A 21,648-nucleotide genomic window follows, 5' to 3' on the forward strand; every position below is an offset into this window, starting at 1 on the left:
AACGCTGAGAAGCTGCCAGCTTTTATGAAATACCGAATTACTAATTGCCCTGTGTTGCTTTCCTGCCTAAATGTCAGCTTGTAATATCTCCACTTCCATTAGACCACTAACAGAGCACGATCCCGCCCCCTACAGAGCTGGCAAATATTATAATTTCCCACCAAGCTACAGAGGACGAGTGCCAGCAAGGCAGATCATGAAGGACAAAGCTAAAGACTTTGATAACATTTTCCCCACTCATCTACTCTATTCCAAGCCTGCTGATGGAGATTCTAAAATGTCAGCCAATAAGCCAGCCACATCACTGAAGCATACAGAGATGGTTAGGTGGAATCTCTAAGACTGATTCTAATGAAACATGCCCCTTGATTTTCAAAGAATGAATTACAAATAAAATAGGGCCAACTCTTTGATGGTAAATATGCAATGTTGTTGCTTTAAATGATTTACAAACTAAAATGACTCGTGTTTCTCCTGAAACTATTTTAATTAGCTGACTACTACGGATATGTATTGGCACAACCTTTAATATATTAAAACAGACACAAGGGAAACCAGATAGTTATTAGGGTCTTGGTGAGCCTGCTACCTTTGAGGACTAGGTCTATTTTTTTTAGGGAGGACACAGTGACTCTCTTGATCTTCCTGCTTTTCTTTACCTGAGCGGAGATGTTTGTTCACAAGGCAGTAGTGGTGGCACATCAAAGGGTATTTTGTGGGAAACAGACATAACTGTACCAGCTTAAGTGAACGGGGCTCGACAGGTCTAGACCTCCTGGGAGATGACAACCTGTGCACAGCCGCGTTGTCTTCTTCTATGGAAACGATATGTATCCCAACACTATAGGTTACACACAGATTTCCCTCTTTTTTGTCCTTCGGGGACAGCAGTTACCGAAGAAGCCAGGATGTATTTTTTGTCACCTAAAACAACTGGATCTAAATGATCAACGGATGATTTGCTAAAGGTAGCATGGGATTATCATCCCCCAAAATCTGAGAAATAAAGAGTAATAAAATGAAGTCACTATCCACCCCAATAAAAACCCAGGTGTTGGTTGCAGCATCACCGTTTCATAGAAGGGACCCAATCTAGCTAATGTCACCTTGACACACACGTGACGTTCCGCTCATCCAAATGAGGTTTAAAGCCAAGCCCTGTAAACAATGTTTGTTTTCTTTCTAGTGCTATCTTATTCTAGGATTACTAATCAAACAAGCCCGGGGCCATCTGATGGGTAAACATCTGAGAAGCTCCTTGGCAGCCGTTCAACTCCCCCCTCTGTAGCCAATGGATAAGAGACGGCTCTGTCAAGCCAGCTACTTACACTGTAACATATAAAAACACATGAAAAAAGCTTTTGGATAAACTTCCCAGTTTGTTTAATGAAAAAAGAGCTACAATTTCAACAAAACAAACGGTTCGCAAATATGGCAGTTGACACGTTGATATACTTCCGAGCATAGCCCGCCCCACACTTCAAAATGTCACTGTTGAGCGGTCTTTTGTACAATCGGATATAAATTACAAAGAAACCATGAGAAGACACATTTTGTCAGACAGTGATTGAGTAAAACATTAGATTTTGTCTTCTGGCACATGCAGGTGACAATATGCCATTTAAGATATATATATTTTTGGTGCATTCAATTTCGGACATGATCAGTTCAATAAATGTCAATATATTCTCTTTCAACCTTTCGTCCCCCTTCGTCTTGCTCAGGCTAAAGTCATAGAGTCACTTACAGTGCAGAACTGTGCTATTTGGGTTAGCTAAGGAGTCAGCTTCCGTTTCAGAGTCTCGCAGGTGCTCCGTGTCCACTTTCTCCTCCTGGGAATGTTTCTGTGGAGCTCTGTGGCCAAAGAATGTCTTAGGAGCCCACTGTTATTAGGTCCATGTTGGATAGGAACGTTAGAAAAATGTTTGTTTATCCTGCCCACCACAGGTCCCTTTTACTACACGTTCTGTGACAGCAGCCTGACCTTCTTCCCGGTCAGAAACATATTCCTGAGGTCCGCCAAAGATGGCAGCTTCATTTTGTCTTTGTTTTTGCTGTAAACATTCAGGAAGATGCCGAGCAGCACTAAAAGTCCACCCCATAGGTACCTGAGAGGAAATGGAACGGAGAGGCGTGTTACAATCTTTTCAGTGCCTTGAAAGTATGATGGCTAAATTGAGGGACCGTAAGCTACGAGAGGTTGAAGATAACACGACTCACTGAAAAGTAAAAGGCTTGGAGAAAAACATAAAGGATAGTACAATCGTCATCGCCTTACGTCCAGTCGTTACTGAAATGAACAGAAGACAGAAAAGTGAGAAACATAACAGCACACAACCTTGAATGTAAGTCTGTCACATCTAATGGATATCTAGCTTTGTTGATGAGATTACTTTGACGTTTGATTTGCAGTTAATCTCAAAATGAATCTGGAGGTTTCCAGAATCCTAAATAAGATTAGGTTCGCTCTGATCTGGCATTATTTCAGTAATCTGTAAAATGTTAAAGGTTTGTGCTTTAGATTTTAGAGTGTTAGTAAGGTTATCCATACTCAGACTGTAGAAATCTTTTCTGTGGATTCATATGGTTAGTTAGAACTTCTTTAACTTAAGCTTCCATTGGTGGAGAAATGTCTGAATTAAACATTTTTAAAAAGTAAAATACAGACTTTTTAGTCATAAGAAACTATATGGACAGTTCAAATGAACACTTCGACATGAAAAATTACTTTGTGTGGTTCTGCAAGCAAAGCATCTTCCCAGAACAGAATGGTCTTCTCACCTGTGACTGCTACCAGGGCTCCAAAGAGTTTGATCAAGGCCAGCACAAATGAAATGCCAAAGTACCCCGTGAGAGAGAAGAAGAATGCATAACCGTATGTTGTCACAGGATGCTGAAAGAAAACAAAAGATTCAATAGATTGTCATATCACCATCAATCCCCCACTTCATATGTTTTCGACACAGCATCAAACAAAATGCTAACCACAGAACGGTCCATGTCTGATCTATTATAATGAAATACGCTGAGAGTATCAAACATTAGGAAAACCTGCTCTCTCTATGACATAGACTGACCAGGTGAATCCAGGTGAAAGCTATGATGTCACTTGTTAAATCCACTTCAATCAGTGTAGATGAAGTGGAGGAGACAGGTTAAAAATGAAGGGGAGGAGTCAGGTTAAATATGAAGGGGAGGGGACAGGTTAAAGATGAAGGGGAGGAGAAATGTTAAAGATGAAAGGGAAGAGAAATGTTAAAGATGAAAGGGAAGAGAAATGTTAAAGATGAAGGGGAGGAGACAGGTTAAAGATGAAGGGGAGGAGACAGGTTAAAGATGAAAGGGAGGAGACAGGTTAAAGATGAAGGGGAGGAGACAGGTTAAAGATGAAGGGGAGGAGACAGGTTAAAGATGAAGGGGAGGAGACAGGTTAAAGATGAAGGGGAGGAGACAGGTTAAAGATGAAGGGGAGGAGACAGGTTAAAGATGAAGGGGAGGAGACAGGTTACAGATGAAGGGGAGGAGTCAGGTTAAAGAATGATTTTTAAGCTTTGAGACATGGATTGTGTATCTGTGCCTTTCAGACTGTGAATGGACAAGACAAAATATTTAAGTGCTTTTGAACAGAGTATGGTAGTAGGTGCCAGATGCACTAGTTTGTGTCAAGAACTGCAACGCTGCTGGGTTTTTCATGCTCAACAGTTTTCCTTGTGTATCAAGAATGGTCCACCACCCAAAGGACATCCAGCCAACTTGACACAACTGTGGGAAGCATTGGCGTCAACAAGGGCCAGCATCCCTGTGGAATGCTTTCGACACCTTGTAGAGTCAATGCCCCGACGAATTGAGGGCCAAAGGGGATGCAACTCAATATTAGGAAGGTGCTCCTAATGTTTTGTACACTCAGTGTATAACAGAGAGGGTTCTACTAACCTGAGAGCAAAAGGCCACTGCTGGTCCCAATCCACCTGCACCCAACAGGCCTGTCAATATGTACCCAAAACCGATGGAATAGGAATACAAAACCTTTAACACAATCAAAATGACACACATAAGTCACATTTCTGAGGTGATTCAGGACACTACACAATTGGGTTTACAATATAAATATAACAAGTTGGTTTTAAGGCGGGTCCTCGGTACCATTTCAGAGTTAGAGCCGTTATGGAGCTTCATGGCTTTCTCCTGCACGTTCCCAATGGCAGCATCAGCGCACAGAGCCAGAGAGATGAGGAGGACCCCTAAAACACCAGACACAACCAGGTTAACCGCCAAATTGCTAAAGAATGACAATAACAGCACAGCAATGGATGTTTCTGAATTGCTGAAACAGCATCTGTACTTTTGGAGTGTGGGAAAACCTATATGTTTGTACATAATGTATGTGGTACAAGGTCAAACTTTTTAGATAAAGCATTATATATAGTTCTTTAGGAGTTCAAACTCCACATTTAAAAAATACTTTAGTCCCAGCCTAGGTAACAACCACTAGGCTTAATTTGCCCCAGGCTCATAAATGTCAGTATGCTGATTCATTTGATACAGGTTCTCTGTGTATCAAATACAAAATCACAGTGAAAGGATTTGGATGGTGAAAGTAATGATCCATAGTTAAACAGTGTTGTAACAACAGGCTCCTTTACTAATACCTAGATAGATAACAGATTCACATGTTACCGGTTGCATTGAAGTTGGGGGCGACTTTACTGTCAGCTAGGGTGAACCAGATGAGTCCCAGGCTCATACAGAGAGCAGCAGACACATCAGCCAGATTGTAGCGTTTCCCTGAAGAAAACAGAGGAGTTAGGCTACAAAGTCACGCAATTCCTCCATAACAGATGACTAACAATTTACCAGAATAGGAAGAGTTGATTGACAAGTTCCACTTGGATGGAAAGTTAAAAACAGTCAGTGGATCTTAGTGTCCAGATCTTTCTTCTTGTGATTCGGATTGATCCGACACCTGTCATGACTGACATCCGATCAGGAAAACCTTCGAAACAAAAGACAAACTTAACTTTTGGTAATTCGGAGGGCATTTCCCTTTCTGACAAGACAGGGAAACGACAGAATATGTGGCGATAAACGGCGCTTGGGTATTTACCCCCTCCTTATGGGTCAGGTGGAAAACGTAAACACGCCGGCTAGATAGAGGAACTTATGAGCGGCGTAGAAGAGAGGAGAGAAAGGCGCTTCGCCGCTCTGCTCCAGATCCAAGCGAGTTGAGAGGCCTGCGTGACACTGGCTGCAGGTCGGGTGGTGCACATGGCCCATACCAAGAGATTTTTTTTTCTCTCCAACTTTCTACTGGACTCTTCAACTCAATTAAATCCAAACAGGAAAGAAGAGGGGGTTGAGGTTGGTTGGTGTTGGACACGTAAAATGCAACAAAAAAACAAGAGGAGACTGAGGAGTCTTCCCAAACAGGCCGATAGATGCCTCGGGGGTGACAAGGTGACGCAGCAGGTTGGTCTGGCTTGCTTTCATTCCTCCCTCTGTTCCCCTTTGAAGGGTTCACATCAGATCTCGCTGGCATCCTGAGTGAACGCAGTAGCGTTTCCAACTAGTCCCCCTGGGGGACCCATGGTCAACATCGCAAATGCAGGGAGGGGGAGGAAGGAAAAAAACGAGTGTTTGATCGCTAAGACGTGGAACCTTTATGAAGACAATGTCTCCGAGATGAAAGACAGAGTACTGAGAACTAGGCCTCCTCACCCTGAAATTCAACACTTGCAAACAACCCAAAAAACTAAGCATGGACAAAACTCCAAAATAAAAGTTGAAAAGTTGGTCATTGTTTGGAGGTAAGGGCATAACGGGTGTGAGGTAAGACACTCACAGGAGGTTTCTAGAGAGCCTCTCCTATGATTGACAGTTAGGCTTAACCCCCCCCCCCCCCCCCCCAAAAAAAGTTATGTGTTTAGTTCATTACCCACATGCAAAAGGACAAACATTATTAGGCAGCATTTTCATGTCTTGATCAGGGCCCATATTCATTAAGTGTCTCAAACTAGGACTGCTGATCTAGGATCAGGTCCCCTTCATTTACAATCATTATGATCTAAAAGGCTAAACTGATCCTAGATCAGCACTCCTAATCGCACTCTTCGCGAATATGGGCTCTCATACAAACAAAGATCAACTTCCTTTTGCCACTTGCCTTGAATGAATACGCCTCCTATCATGACAGGAATGAGTTTGCAGCACTTGAAGATGACCTGTGTAGGATAATTCAAGTAACCCAGTGAGGTGTTTGATAGGCCCATGGTCCCCACCGTTAGAAATGCTATGATCATGTACGTCTTCCCTGGTATTCTGCAAAAAGAAAAAGAGCAATTAGCAAGCCTTGTGGGATAACAACAAAAACAAAATACAAAAACTAGCAATACATGGGATTTTTCTGCCATTGAAATCCTTGCGTGGGTGTTTTTTTCCAAACAGTCCAAACAGTGTAAGCAAATAAACACTTTCAGTGTAAACGTAAACCAGATATAAAGTATGTAGAAAAGATAAAGGTGCAATATATGTTTTTATAAGATCATCGTTGAGAACTAACAATCACCAAAATAAAAGCTAGACAGTCAGGGAGAATATAATATTTCGAAAAACAATTAATAAAGCAGTATTCGTTTAATTATTATGTTTGAGCAAAAATAACAGCATTAGCTGTGGCAAAATGCATAGAATTGCAGGAAATTCACTTTAAAATGGTAAAAATGTATCTCAGCTCCATGGCTAAATACATACAAAAGTATATATATATATGTATACTTATATACAAAAGTATGTGGACACCCCTTCAAATTAGTGGATTTAGCCATTTCAGCCACACCCGTTGCTGACAGGTATATAAAATCGGGCAAATGCAATCTCCATAGACAAATACTGGCAGTAGAATGACCTTACTGAAGAGCTCAGTAACTATCAACGTGACACCATCGTAAGATGCCACCTTTCAGTCAGTTGGTCAAATTTATGCCCTGCTTGAGCTGCCCCTGTCAACTGCTGTTATTGTGAAGTGGAAACGGCTCAGCAGCGATGTGGTTACCCACACAGGCTCACAGAACAGGAGTGTGGACTGCCGAGTGTGTAAAAATCATCTGTCCTCGGTTGCAACACTCACTACCGAGTTCCAAACTGCCTCTGGAAGCAACATCAGCACAAGAATTGTTCGTCGGGAGCTTCATGAAATGGGCTTCCGTGGCCGAGCAGTAGCACACAAAGCCTAAGATCACTATGTGCAATGCCAAGCGTCAGCTGGAGTGGTGTAAAGCTCGCCGCCATTGGACCCTGGAGCAGCGGAAACGCGTTCTCTGGAGTCATGAATCATGCTTCACCACCTGGCAGTCCAAATCTTGGTTTAGAGGATGCCAGAAGAAAGCTACCTGCCCCAATACAGTGCCAACTGTAAAGTTTGGTGGAGGAGGAATAATGGCCTGGGTTTGTTTTTCATGATTAGGGCTAGGCCCCTTAGTTCCAGCGAAGGGAAATCTTAACGCTACAGCATACAATGACATTTTAGATGATTCTGTGCTTCCAACTTTGTGACAACAGTTTGGGGAAGGCCCTTTCCTGTTTCAGCATGACAATGCCCCCGTGCACAAAGCGAAGTCCATACAGAAATGGTTTGTTGAGATCGGGGTGGAAGAACTTGACTGGCCTGCCCAGAACCCTAACCTCAACCCCATCAAACACCTTTGGGATGAATTGAAACGCTGACTTATTAGAGGGGCCTGCAATAAAAGTCTGCACATCCATTAGCTCTCCTGGAGGATGATTGACCACCTGATTGACCACCCTTGATGTAAAACATTGCAACCAAATACATTTTATGCCTTTTGAAATAATTGACTCATTCTATATATCAAAGATCCAATGGCTATGGTAGGCTACAAATCTTTATATTTACTTTGCATGCTGACTAGCATGTATTAAGTTGCAATGTCCTATACATTGGATGCCCAAATTAAGTATTTACAAAATAAATTGATTGAACCGAATCCCAACTAATACAATGGCGAAGTGAATCATTCATTTTTCAAAAATATTTGTTTAAATTAATAATATGAACTTTGTATGGCCGTATTCACAGGTTTTTTGAGACATGCAGAAAACATTAATACATGGTAATGATAGCTAAACATAACTAAACGGTACAAGATATGTTTTGAATTGGCTACCTAGTTAATGTGTTCTCTATCATATTCGTCTGGCGCTATGCAGGTCCTACACGCAAACACCAATGTGCTAGTGTCATTCGAATCCTGGCTGATGTTGGTTTTTATTTACTTGATCAAATATTTTACAACTGTCCCTAAATAAATTACATAAACAGAAACTATGAAATTAATTTCCAGGACTTTTCGTATTTGATCATTTCCCCAAACTTTTCCTGGATTTTCATTACCGTATGAACCCTGCAAGATGGGGGCCTCTAAAATGTTCTCTATAATTCACCTGCACTGACCATGCCCATTGGCATGCCCACCACCTAAGCCCCTTTTGACCAAGAAAAACCCCTAAATACAGAGGTGTATTCATTACAGAAACCGTTTACGAACCAAACAGAGCAAAACAAGAGTTTCTATTGGACAAATGTAGGTAGGTCCCTCCCCGTTTGCTTCCCTTTAAGAAAGGTTTTGCAACAGATTCGGCAGAATTCATCCACCCCAAGATGAAGTGTTGTTGATATCAATAGGTCTTGAGGTAGATCACAGGTTATATTGTTTGAAGTGACAAGGCACATACTGTAGCAATTAACATACTATTAATAGTTAACGGGACAGAGACTGATCATTCTATGATTTAGTCAATCTCAATCTATTTATTAGTGCTGAATGCCATTAACCATGAAATAGTCAGTCTATTGATGTTATTCTCAAGGAAAGCCCTACTGGATCCCCGTCTTTGTTGGTAAACACCACTCCTACTTTTCTTTGTTTGCTGAAGAGCAGAGGCCTAATTGAACTCCATTCCCTTGTTTACCTTCTCCGTTTGTCCTGTGTGAGCTGCAATTCCACCAGTCCAAACAGGGAGTAGAACCCAAACTGTACCAGGGTGAGGTACCATCCGAAGGGCTTGAAACCCTCCACGGAAAATATGAGCTCCTGAAAACAGCAGATAAAGTCTGATAAGTCTACTTTCAAGCCTGTGGTGAAGTAAATCACTACTTTTCCTGTAGCTTTCCACAGTATCCTCAGTGAGGCTTGCTGATAAAATGTCCCTGCTTAGCATGTGTCAACAACCAATTGTATGGTGAATCCGTCAGTCAATCAACCAAATATATTTTTATAAAGCCCTTTTACAACTGCTGTTTACATCTGTGATGTCACAAACTGCTTTACAGGAACCAGGCGTAGACCACAAAGAGCAAGCAGAACAGAAGCGAAAGCACAGTGGCCAGGAAAAACGACCTAAAAGGTAGAATTCTAGAGCAGAACCTGGCTTAGAGGGGTGGCCCATCCTCTTCTGCCTGTACACGGTAGATATTAAGAGTACATTTAGCCATTAATTAAGGCCAGATTGTGAAGAACGTGTAAAACTGTCATATAAAGTAGTCTTGCCATAAACTCAAAAATACTATCCGACTACACCCACATCAGGAAGGACTATTACAGCAGCCCCATGCCTAGCTGCTTTTAGCTAGGAATTAGCTTACAGTAAAACGGAATAGTCACCGGAAGCTAAATACTTACTCTGCCGATTGTCCGTAGGGTTGGTCCTTTTGAAGGGGGAAATTGAGAAAAAAACATCTAATAGAACATTTAAAAATAAAATAGACTTTCCAAACGTGGTTCTGTTGTAAACCCACTTCCTCTCTGCTTACCTCATATCAAAATAAAAGCCCTGTATGTATGCAATACCTGCACAAAAAAAGCAAGAACTCTTGGGGGGGACTTATATTTTGACATGACGTAAGCTGAGAAACTGCTCAAATAAAAAAACATATTCATTAATACATTGTTGGGTTTGGAGAAAGGCCTTTCACTGTACTTGTGCATGTGACATAACTTAACTTGAAATACTACAATTTACTATAGAATACTACAGTACTTACTATAGAATTCTGTAGTAAACTGTAGTATAATGTAATTTTGTCACAATACCAGAATTTTGACTTTATACCAGGTTTTTCATTTTGACTTTATACCAGGTTTTTCATTTGGACTTTATACCAGGTTTTTCATTTTGACTTTATACCAGGTTTAGTATCACAATTAGGCTGGTCACGATACCACCATTTTACAAACGATACCAGGCCAAGTATGACGATAGTGAGTACCATCGCGATACCACGTGGCAAAACATTTGTGGCCTATCATCCTGTTCTCCCCATCCCCAAAAAACTTGTCACTGAAATTTACACTTCAACTCAAAACAACACATTGAATTTAACTTCACAATGTATAATAGAATACTGCATAGAATGGCTTATATTATATTTCTGCATAGAATTGCTTATATTTGCAAAGGCCTACCTATGATTTGGCTGGAGGAATGGGAGGAAGGAGTATATATCAGTGGAGGCTGCTGAAGGGAGGACGACTCATAATAATGGCTGGAACGGTGCAAATAGAATGGCATCATACCACTCCAGCCCTTACCACGAGCCCGTCCTCCCCTATTAAGGTGCCACCATCCTCCTGTGATATACATGCATAATGATCTGCATGTCATTGTGTCAGGAAGGATAAAACATTGCATGGAACCTTCTTTACTCTTCAGTTAACCCAGACACACACTCTCCTTCTCATGAGTAGCAGACCCTTTTCCTCTCTTCCTGGGGCAATCAAATTTGCCTAAACCTACTGTCAAGTTAGCAGGTTGTTAGCTAGCTAGGTAACATGACTGAACAACGTTGTTTGTTATTAAACCAATAATTAGCGACCCGGGATTAGTTTAATGGTTTGTGAAATTATATAAAATGCGCACGAATCCCAATAGAAATAAAAATAGGCATCTCCGGTAATATGGGTATGTTTTCAACCGTTTAGAGACAAGATGTCTTCTCTGCTGTAAAGCTGAAAGCAAGCCGTGTCGCCAAGCACTGCTCCATTTTCCCTCTCTGACCCTCAGAGGATGCATGACATTGAACTTGAAAAGCCTACTCAGACTGATCTGTGCTCTTGGTCATAACAGGCGATGAAATGACAATGTATCAACCGTGCCAGCTTTGCACTCTCCTCTAATGTAACAAATGTACAAATTTAACAACAGGGTCTGAAAGTGGAATAGATGCGCGTGAAGAGCGGACGGAGAGAAGCAGGTGAGGGCTGGTAGAGGATGCAGCTGGCTGTTTACAGCTGCCTCACAGTGATATGCCATGAAAGTAAAGTGGATATTGTCGGTCCTGCTCATATAAGAGACTAGTTAGTGGCTGTTGCTTCAACTCAACTGACTTTATAAACATTTTGTAACAGGCGCCAGCAGGTTCTTTGGATCGGTAGGGCTGAAAAGGTTGGTAGTATCATATGAAATGGTACTAAGGTATTCTAAAATGTTGGTATCATAAGTATCATGACATTTTGGTACCCATGATATTACCATGGTACTAGTATACCGTGCAACACTTGTGACAATACTCGATACCATCACTATACTCGATACCATCACTATACTCGATACCATCACTATACTCGATACCATCACTATACTCGATACCATCACTATACCACAACAACAAAAATAAGACTTATTAGCCAAAGTCCCAAAATGGCACTTCATCCAGACAGATAAACTCAGCTTCAACTGTCCAATCGTTGGGTATCTTTGGAGGTTAATATCATTACATTTGAAACATTATGTCCATTTTTTGGAGACAGCCAAGTATGCATTAATTTATCAATTATACAGTCATACATATAATTTGAAAGTGTTTTTACCAATCTAACTACAAAACAACATAAGGGTAATCATTTATTTAATAGGTAAATCTCTACTGATAAACTGGGTAAATCGAGATGTAGACTAGGTCTATTCACAATACAGGTGAATGCATAGTATTCAATAGGAGTGTGTGCATGCATTGAGTTGAGCCTGTTTTAGCTCATTTCATGGCGCTACAGATGACAAACAATACATTTAGGACTTATTTTATTGGCAACTACACTTAGGAGAACATATTGTACAGCATTTTCAAAGAAGAAGCAATCTCTTCTTTTAGAAAAGTGTGTGTTGTCTCTTTAAGAAAGTAGTAATTTGCGAGGCAAAATGTAGCTGTAGAATCTGACTTTGTGGCTATGGAATCTAGTGTAAACCAGACGGGATGTGAGGGAGACAAAGAAGTGAATGAGTTTTTAGTGGCGAGGGGAACAGAGTGAATTAATTAAAAAAACAATCAGCTTTGAAATCAGCATATTTTGCGCTATGGTATCACAAACAAAGTACTAGGGTAGTGAATTGATGTTGCTTTAGCTGTAAGCTAGCAAGGAAAGTTAAGACTACAATTAACGCTGGAAGTTACCAGCATCGTCTTACATTGTAAAATCATTTTAGCCTGTATGGACATTGTTTTGCGAACAGTAATGAACAGTTTCAACATTTCTACATGCCGTGTTGCATTATTCAAGTGTGTTAACTGCTGGGCAGCATGAGTGGGGAGCTAACAATGCAGCCCAGACAGCTCTAGCAATGAATGAGCATGTCGAGCAGGCTCTTTGCACTATAACAGGGCCGCACCAATATACATACTTGGTCCTCTGAGTCAGGTGAGACACATTAGACAGAAGTACCAAACTTGACAAAATTCTAGTACCAAACCGGTTTGTATAGAAAAAGTAAACACTACAGTATTGTCCACAAAAAAATGCTTGTAAATACTACAGAAATGTCAGCAAATACACTGCAGTTTTTTTTTTACTAGAGTATATACTACAGTATTTAATTTGCATATACAGTGGGGCAAAAAAGTATTTAGTCAGCCACCAATTGTGCAAGTTCTCCCACTTAAAAAGATGAGAGGCCTGTAATTTTTATCATGGGTACACTTCAACAGACAAAATGAAAAAAGAAAAATCACATTGTAGGATTTTTAATGAATTTATTTGCAAATTATGGTGGATAATAAGTATTTGGTCAATAACAAAAGTTTATCTCAATACTTTGTTATATACCCTTTGTTGGCAATGACAGAGGTCAAACGTTTTCTGTAAGTCTTCACAAGGTTTTCACACACTGTTGCTGGTATTTTGGCCCATTCGTCCATGCAGATCTCCTCTAGAGCAGTGATGTTTTGGGGCTGTTGCTGGATAACACAGACTTTCAACTCCCTCCAAAGATTTCCTATGGGGTTGAGATCTGGAGATTGGCTAGGCCACTCCAGGACCTTGAAATGCTTCTTACGAAGCCACTCCTTCGTTGCCCGGGCGGTGTGTTTGGGATCATTGTCATGCTGAAAGACCTAGCCACATTTCATCTTCAATGCCCTTGCTGATGGAACTCAAAATATCACGATACATGGCCCCATTCATTCTTTCCTTTATACGGATCAGTCGTCCTGGTCCCTTTGCAGAAAAACAGCCCCAAAGCATGATGTTTCCACCCCCATGCTTCACAGTAGGTATGGTGTTCTTTGGATGCAACTCAGCATGCTTTGTCCTCCAAACACGACGAGTTGAGTTTTTACCAAAAAGTTATATTTTGGTTTCATCTGACCATATGACATTCTCCCAATCTTCTTCTGGATCATCCAATCATGCTCTCTATAGCAAACTTCAGACGGGCCTGGACATGTACTGGCTTAAGCAGGGGGACACGTCTGGCACTGCAGGATTTGAGTCCCTGGCGGCGTAGTGTGTTACTGATGGTAGGCTTTGTTACTTTGGTCCCAGCTCCCTGCAGGTCATTCACTAGGTCCCCCCGTGTGGTTCTGGGATTTTTGCTCACCGTTCTTGTGATCATTTTGACCCCACGGGGTGAGATCTTGCGTGGAGCCCCAGATCGAGGGAGATTATCAGTGGTCTTGTATGTCTTCCATTTCCTAATAACTGCTCCCACAGTTGATTTCTTCAAACCAAACTGCTTACCTATTGCAGATTCAGTCTTCCCAGCCTGGTGCAGGTCTACAATTTTGTTTCTGGTGTCCTTTGACAGCTCTTTGGTCTTGGCCATAGTGGAGTTTGGAGGGTGACTGTTTGAGGTTGTGGATAGGTGTCTTTTATACTGATAACAAGTTCAAACAGGTGCCATTAATACAGGTAACGAGTGGAGGACAGAGGAGCCTCTTAAAGAAGAAGTTACAGGTCTGTGAGAGCCAGAAATCTTGCTTGTTTGTAGGTGACCAAATACTTATTTTCCACCATAATTTGCAAATAAATGCATAAAAAATTCTACAATGTGATTTTCTGGATTTTTTTCTCTAATTTTGTCTGTCATAGTTGAAGTGTACCTATGATGAAAATTACAGGCCTCTCTCATCTCATTTTAAGTGGGAGAACTTGCACAATTGGTGGCTGACTAAATACTTTTTTGCCCCACTGTACCCTGCCCATTCCCCTCCCCCATGTCCCAATTTGTGTCACCGGTAAGTGAAAAACCTAAATGCCAAGTATAGACCATATATTGTGTAAACTATGGGTATAGAAAAGAGCAGAAGCTCTGAACTCTTCATTTGCTGTTTTAGTATTTCTCCATTAGATTTCCTCAAGGAGAAAGCTCCCAACTTCCATGTCAAAGATAATAAAATAAAAACATATTGGTAAATACTACAGTAATATCCCCAAAAACACTACAGTAAATAGTACAGTGTACCATACTAGTTTGCAAAAACACTACTGTAAATACTATAGTATACTACAGTCCTCAATTACTATAGTATATACTTTTCCTTTTTACTACAAAATACTATAGTAAACTGTAAATACTACAGTATACTGCAGTAAATACTACAGTATTCACTAAAAGCAGCACAGTATTCACTAAAAACACTACAGTATTCCTACCATAGCATACACTATAGTATTTTTGTTGTTGTGGGTAACATCACTGAGGAACTGCATGGGTCTACAATAGACCCACGTTCTGTTAAATTCTACCTTCCATTAGCTGTTTTTTCCCCTCAAATTCCCCCTGCATAAGGACCAAGCCTACAGACACAGTAAGTATAAATCAAATGTTATATTTCAGCAACACTAGCGTAAATACTAGCATTGCTAAGAGCAGCTACCCCATGCCCTAATATCTGAACACTGAAGTAAACAGCTGAAAACAGTTGCAAAACGTTTCACAACTGTTTCTATTGGACAAATTCAGGCAGGCCCCTCCCTGTTCGCTTCTGTTTGGTTCCTAGTGAATACACCCTAGCTCTCGAAAAACTCTCGGCGTCATTCTGCCTTCTCCCTACAGTTCTCAGCCATTAGCTTCGCCCATGACTGCCTCAAGTGAACTACAATCCTGACGCTGTGTTTTAACATTTAGAAAAGTCAAAAATCATCGCATGCAATACGGCTATCAAAAACATATGGTCCTTATCTTGCACCAGTGAGAAAGAATCCTTCAAATAAAAAACGAACACTTACTGTAGCAGTTTTGCACAGATCCATACTACACTTTTGCTTCACTTCCCGAGTTACGCTCACACACAGGTCTCTTGTCTACTGCCTGTTTTCAGGAAACAAGCACTGTAACATGGAGATATGGCTGTGTAGGAACACTAGCCCTAACAAGGGTGTGTATCAATTTAACCTTTAATCTTTTTTGCATTATTTCTTGATATGTAAGATATGGTCCTATGCTTCCAAAACCGCAAGCGATGCATTAACAACCCCCCCCCCAACAGAAGACGCCTTCATCCAATGATTCTTATGTGTAATCTAATGGAACTGAGAGTCATGATCAAGGGCTAAATACACCCCTGCTTACTTGTAGGTAGCCATAGATGAGGTAAAAGAGGAAGACACCCGCCGTGCAGATGCAGAACTGGGTAGCGGTGTTGAAGCTGCTCAGGTTGATGCCTAGCACTCTCAGCTCCTCCACAGACTTAATGTGCGGAGACATCATGACCTCGCTGGAAGACGGGATGGAGATAGACAGGTGCTTCCGGGCGTTGTTGTAGTTCATCAGGCCGAATTTGGCACTCATTGTGTCTGGGGATCAAATACAGTACTTAGGTAGTTTCAATACTTTGCTTTCTGTTGCAAAAGGATGTGACAGGCTATATACTAAGGGTGGGAAGATGAGGAAGAAAATTGGTCTGTGTACTTGTATGCATAGTAGCCAACACGTTATTGTCTGTATCAGGTATCTTTCACCGACACACATTGACCGATTCAAAACTGGCATAGCTAGATAGTAAGCTAAGGGAATTTTACCTGTAACAAACAAGGACAACAGCGCAATTATCAATTATCCGTGGGCGTTTCGGGATTTTACTCCTTGAGATATACAGCACTACTAAACTAGCTAACTATTTGATTGAATACAACAATGACTAATTGCTAGCTACTCAGATAGCCAATCTACCTATCGAGTTAATAACAACTGCAGTGAGTTGAAGCGTGGGGAAAATCCTAAAACGACCACTGAACATTTCAAAACACCAACATATGACATACATTCGAACATCGACTTTATTCGAGCTATTTTCTGCAATTCAAAATTACATTTAGCTAACTTCTTTACAAGCTAAACTATAACGTTTTATTTTTACTTAAAATTCTAACTAGCTACCTGGTTAGCTGCTACAAGCTAGCATGCTAGCTGAACAAAACTTCCGGGTTTGAAATGTGAATGCTGCGTTGTTCTTCAATCGATTCGGATTATTATAACGTTTCCAGACGTGACGGATCCATGTTTTTAAGCTATTGTATTGACATTTTAATTATTTTGATGCGAAAAGACCTGTAGCACATTTGCTAACTTGCGAACCGCTGCTGCTATCTCCTGGCAGCAGCCAACAACTTCCGCTGAGTGTGACTCGTCTCGAACTATGACCTCATTTCCCATTGGTGGAGGGAACAACACCAGGTCAGTTGAAAAATGAAATGCACCTAGCTACATTCGTATTGTAGCCTACTCAGTCAGTGCAAAACAGAAAAAAGTAATTCCTCATCACATCGTGCATTATAGTTTGCATTGAGAAGTTTGGTGTTATAGATATATCCACACCCTACCTACCTTGTCCAGCGCTGGATGGTCTATAACTTCTTAAACACATAGGATTACTTAATGTACACACCGGTCTTCTTGTGTGTCTGCAAATCATTTGTAAACAGCAGAACCAGTCCTTCCAGACAGTCTACTTTTCAAGGAACTGGAAGGTAAAATGCTTATTCATATAATCCTTTCTTGTTTTGTGTTTACTTTACTTTGTGTTTACTTTTTTTTTGCAATTCAGCAAATGGTGAAATATGAACTCACTTGACATTATTGACAAGAATCCCAGATAGAACATGAATTGCATGATTTTATATGGCACTATTGCTCACTAAATGCACCCTTTGTGCTGTTATTTTTGATTTTTTGATTCAATGACAACGAAGCAAAACCAGAGGCAAAACTTTGACATATCCCTTGTCTGACCGAGAAGGACCGATCCTGTCCTGTGTTTGATGTTGACTCTCCATAGGGCCTTAACAGCTCACGGTATGATCCCCTCTTCCCTCTGATCCCCCTCCCCCAGCCCTTACTGTATCCCTCTGCCCTCCCTCCATCCCTCCTCCCTCTCCGAGCTGTCCAATTCTCTCCCTCTCCGAGCTGTCCAATTCTCTCCTTCTCCGAGCTGTCCAATTCTCTCCCTCTCCCAGTAGATGACATGGCTTTTCCGTCCACACAGGAGGTTAATTCACTCTAGGATGGCATTATTTCCTCCCAGCTCTTTGACAATATAAAAATTCAGAGTGGACAGCTCAATCCCTCTTCCATCTTAGATTTGATTGTAATGGTATTGCCTTTTGTCCCTAGGAGGCCTCCAGCCGCCACGGCCGGGGCTATATGACACTAAATAGCCAGGCTACAATTTTCAAAAAATTCTGTTAATAACTCATTTTGAATGGGAACTTGGGCGCTGCTTGGCTGGCCAGTCCGGCCACATCCCTTAACCCCCACTACTCACAGGTCACCTCCTATACCTAAAAGGAGCCCAAACACTAAATGCAAGGGGTTAATTAATGTCTCTGAATTTACGAGTCCCCTACCTGTTACGCTGCATTCCAAATAACAGTCCCAAAGAGACACAAATGTCATATTTACAGCCTGGCTGTAAAAAAAAGCTATTCAGCAATGCATGGTAGTCTGCATGGGGCTGACCACTTTCTTTTCCCATCAAACTTTACAAGTGTACCCATTCATCAAAAATGATGGATTTATGTAATAAAACCCATTTCCTCCCCATAAGACCCTTTTAAATAATAAAATAATTATTTATTGATTGTTCAAAAATGTACATAGTCGTGTAATGGCTTTGCACCAGCGCGCACAGGACGAACCTGTGATAAATAAAGGCCAGAAAGAGAGATGAAGGGAATGAAATGACTTCTGAACCAGTCAAATCTGGATTAAATATAGCCCCTTGCAGTTTGGATCACAAAGGACATTAAATCCTTTGGAGGCTCGCATGGACCTATGCATGTTCCTCTTGCATGTTCTTATTTGAAAGACAAAGTGCAGAAACAGCATCAAGCTGAATTGCCTTTTCAACTGAGACAGGTTGTTTGAAGACCACTGAACAAATTGAACATGGTTGTTTTAGTCATTCTGCTGTTGGATCGTTTTGAACTCAACTGTTGTAATGCAAAGTTTGAGCAATCAAATGTGGCCTTGCAAAGATGACTCAAACTTAAATATCCATTGAGAGGGTGGTATTACAGTCTGAGAGCTGTCTTTCACAGTACCCTCCACTGATGACCTATATGTTTCTCCCCCTAACCCACTTGCCTGAAATTAAAAAGAAAATTACACACACACACACACACACACACACACACACACACACACACACACACACACACACACACACACACACACACACACACACACACACACACACACACACACACACACACACACACACACACACACACACACACACACACCCTTCAACCCAAAGTGCCAACTTCAAAATTGGAAATACCAAAGGTAAATTACACTGGTGCTCGTCTTATAAAAAATAATCCCTACATTTATTTTGTCATAAAAAACCCTATCTTTTTCCAACAACGGGGGAATGGACCTCTCGAAAAGGATTGCGGAATGGTATAATATCACCCAATCCTTTATAACATTGAGGGTTTCTTAATAACCCATTTATGTTTGCTTTTATCCCAGGCTAAAGTGCCTTCTCTGTTGTCTCTTTCCTGGGCTAGTCTGAAGCCTCCTGCATGCGACGGAAACAGATGGTATCTCCACTATATTACTTCTCAAAGCACTCATATCCTCTCTCATGTTATTTTCTTTGATCTGCTAGGCTTGCTGGTCTCACATTTTTTATTTTTCCTTTTTTTCACCATCCCTCTGCGAGTGACCTAAGAAAAGTGTGGCCATATTGGGGGTGTTACAGATGCTCAGAATGTACTTCATATGTTCTGTTTTGGTAAAAGGAATGCATTGTGTTGTGAGACCTAAGACCGATATTCACCGTTAAAAATGGCTTTCAAAACTCAACTGTCTTCCTAAGTATTCAAGTAAAAATACTTATTTTGTCCATTTTTATTTAGTCCCTTAGCATTACCGTGAACAGTGTTGCTTTTTGACTGCAGTATGACCAAAGCAAGTCCAGGCAATCCATATCAATTATCTGAATTTGACAACTGATGTAAGGTAGCCTATTAACTGATTCTATTTCTTGCTAAGAGCTAAAACCATTTGAACATGTCTCTTTGGATTTATGTGAAATACCTTGGGACTGCTTCCCATGCCCCTTAGGCAACAGGTTGGTAACATGAATTCCTTACCATATAGGCTTTGCCTCACTACATACAATTGAATACACAGTTGTTATACAGTATTAACAATATAACATTTCATTTGTCACACGCACAGAATAGGACAGGGGTAGACCGTGAAACGCTTACTTGTGAGCCCTTACCCAACAATGCAGAGTTAAAAAGTATGAAAATTAGCCAATACAAATGGAAAATAGTAACACTATAAAGAACAATAACTAGGCTATATAGAAGGAGTACCGGTATGGAATCAATGTGCAGGGGTACGAGGTAGTTGAGGTAATATGTACATGTAGGTAGGGGGAAAAGTGACTAGGCAATCAGGATAGATAATAAACAGAGTAGCAGCAGTGTATGGGAAGAGTGTGTATGTGTATGTGAACCAATGAGGGAAGAGAACCTAGTAAACTACTACATACTCGAACTCAGGAAGGCAAAGAGGCTTTGGTTTTCTTGTTTCTGTGCAACCAGGAGGGGGAAGCATACCTCTTTGCAAGTTGGACCAAAAGAGAAGGAAAAGAAAAGTAATTAAACAAGCAATTTGTTAGGAATGGTGTCTGCTTATCCAATCTGTAAATATGCATTTTTTTTCTAATACATAGAGACAGAAAACAATGTGTTTGTTGTCTTCTCAGAGAAGTCGGTAAATGACATGCATGTTTCATTGCGCATTCATTTAACCTGAGCCGTGTATATGAAGTAAAGGGATTGGGAAACAAATGATGTAGTGTCATTTAATTAAGAGTTTTGCTATGAGCAATAATACTGTTTTTCACATAACCTTTAACTACTTAATGGATTTGAGAAGCTATTACCTTACAATATTTATTTTTCTAATTATTTTGAATATTGTCAGAAATATGAAACGTCAATCAAAATGGGGATTAGTGCAATTTTTGTACATTAGAATGATACAAGGCCTGATATGTTTACAATCCTAGGGATATGTAACATTTATGCTCTCTGGCAATGGCCTTCCACACGGTATTCTGATTTTAGCCTACATTTGCTTTTACTTTTCCATTATTCTCTCATATGTGTTATGATAGTTATGGAATTAACTATTACAATTTTAGTTTGAGCAATTAACCTGAATTCCAACCCTAATAAATGTTTAAAATATATTTAATAACTTAATATATGTCGTACAATATATTTATGATATATTGGGATGTTATTACTCACACCCAAATTGGCCCCTGATGCCTCCCATAGCCCCACTCCACCTGCGGCCCACATCTGTGATGAACGACACTGTGTCCCAGGGATTATCACTCAGCCTGGCACATTTAGGAACGCCGCTAAAGTGGCGGAGAAAGTTTATTTAGTTTGCCCTGAGGGCGTCCGTGGCAACAGGCAAAACTTTGTGTGTGACGTCAGGCTCGTTTTAGTGTGGATCTAACTTAATAGTTTGGAAAGGACTGGCACATGTGGGCACATGGGCATAGTTTTTTAGCTGGCATCCCATTCCAGGTGCCAGGACCCCCATCTGATTGCACAGGGAAGCATGTAATCATCATGAAAGCCTCTGTGTGCGTTTCTCCTCTCCCCACCCCATAAACCAGCAAAATGGATTGTGTGGTCAGGAAGGAGAAAATGAAAGAAGAGAATGAAATTACAGACCTGGCTGAGTGCACAAATCATGCATATAATGTTTTATGGCTTGCCAGAAGAATTCAACACCTGTGGCTCACTGTGGCTGTAATTGCACGTGATGCACCAAATTTCAGGGCCCTTGTTTGTCTTGGCAAGGGCAGGTTTAAGAGAAGAA

At 40.8% G+C, this 21,648-nt stretch overlaps 1 protein-coding gene across 3 annotated transcripts; it reads right to left on the reverse strand.

The window, feature by feature from the left end:
- Window positions 1–1,355: 1,355 nt before the first annotated feature.
- Window positions 1,356–16,912, reverse strand: slc35b3 (solute carrier family 35 member B3). Of its 3 annotated transcripts, XM_031836177.1 has the most exons (11): window positions 16,666–16,909; window positions 15,859–16,082; window positions 15,516–15,597; window positions 8,986–9,107; window positions 6,161–6,315; window positions 4,678–4,785; window positions 4,144–4,241; window positions 3,934–4,026; window positions 2,782–2,893; window positions 2,221–2,290; window positions 1,367–2,108 (listed from the first exon to the last, which is right to left on the reverse strand). In XM_031836177.1, the coding sequence occupies exons 3-11, from the start codon at window positions 15,537–15,539 to the stop codon at window positions 1,958–1,960; spliced, it is 933 nt and encodes a 310-aa protein (XP_031692037.1). In that variant the 5' UTR covers window positions 15,540–15,597; window positions 15,859–16,082; window positions 16,666–16,909; the 3' UTR covers window positions 1,367–1,957. The 3 variants fall into 3 exon arrangements, with proteins under 3 accessions (XP_020350078.1, XP_031692037.1, XP_020350079.1); XM_020494489.2 differs by lacking the exon at window positions 15,516–15,597 and having other exon boundaries at window positions 1,356–2,108; window positions 16,666–16,912; XM_020494490.2 differs by lacking the exon at window positions 15,516–15,597 and having other exon boundaries at window positions 16,308–16,909.
- Window positions 16,913–21,648: the final 4,736 nt, after the last annotated feature.

Source organism: Oncorhynchus kisutch, linkage group LG11 (assembly GCF_002021735.2).
Source record: "Oncorhynchus kisutch isolate 150728-3 linkage group LG11, Okis_V2, whole genome shotgun sequence".
In the NCBI taxonomy this organism is placed as follows: Eukaryota; Metazoa; Chordata; class Actinopteri; order Salmoniformes; family Salmonidae; genus Oncorhynchus; species Oncorhynchus kisutch.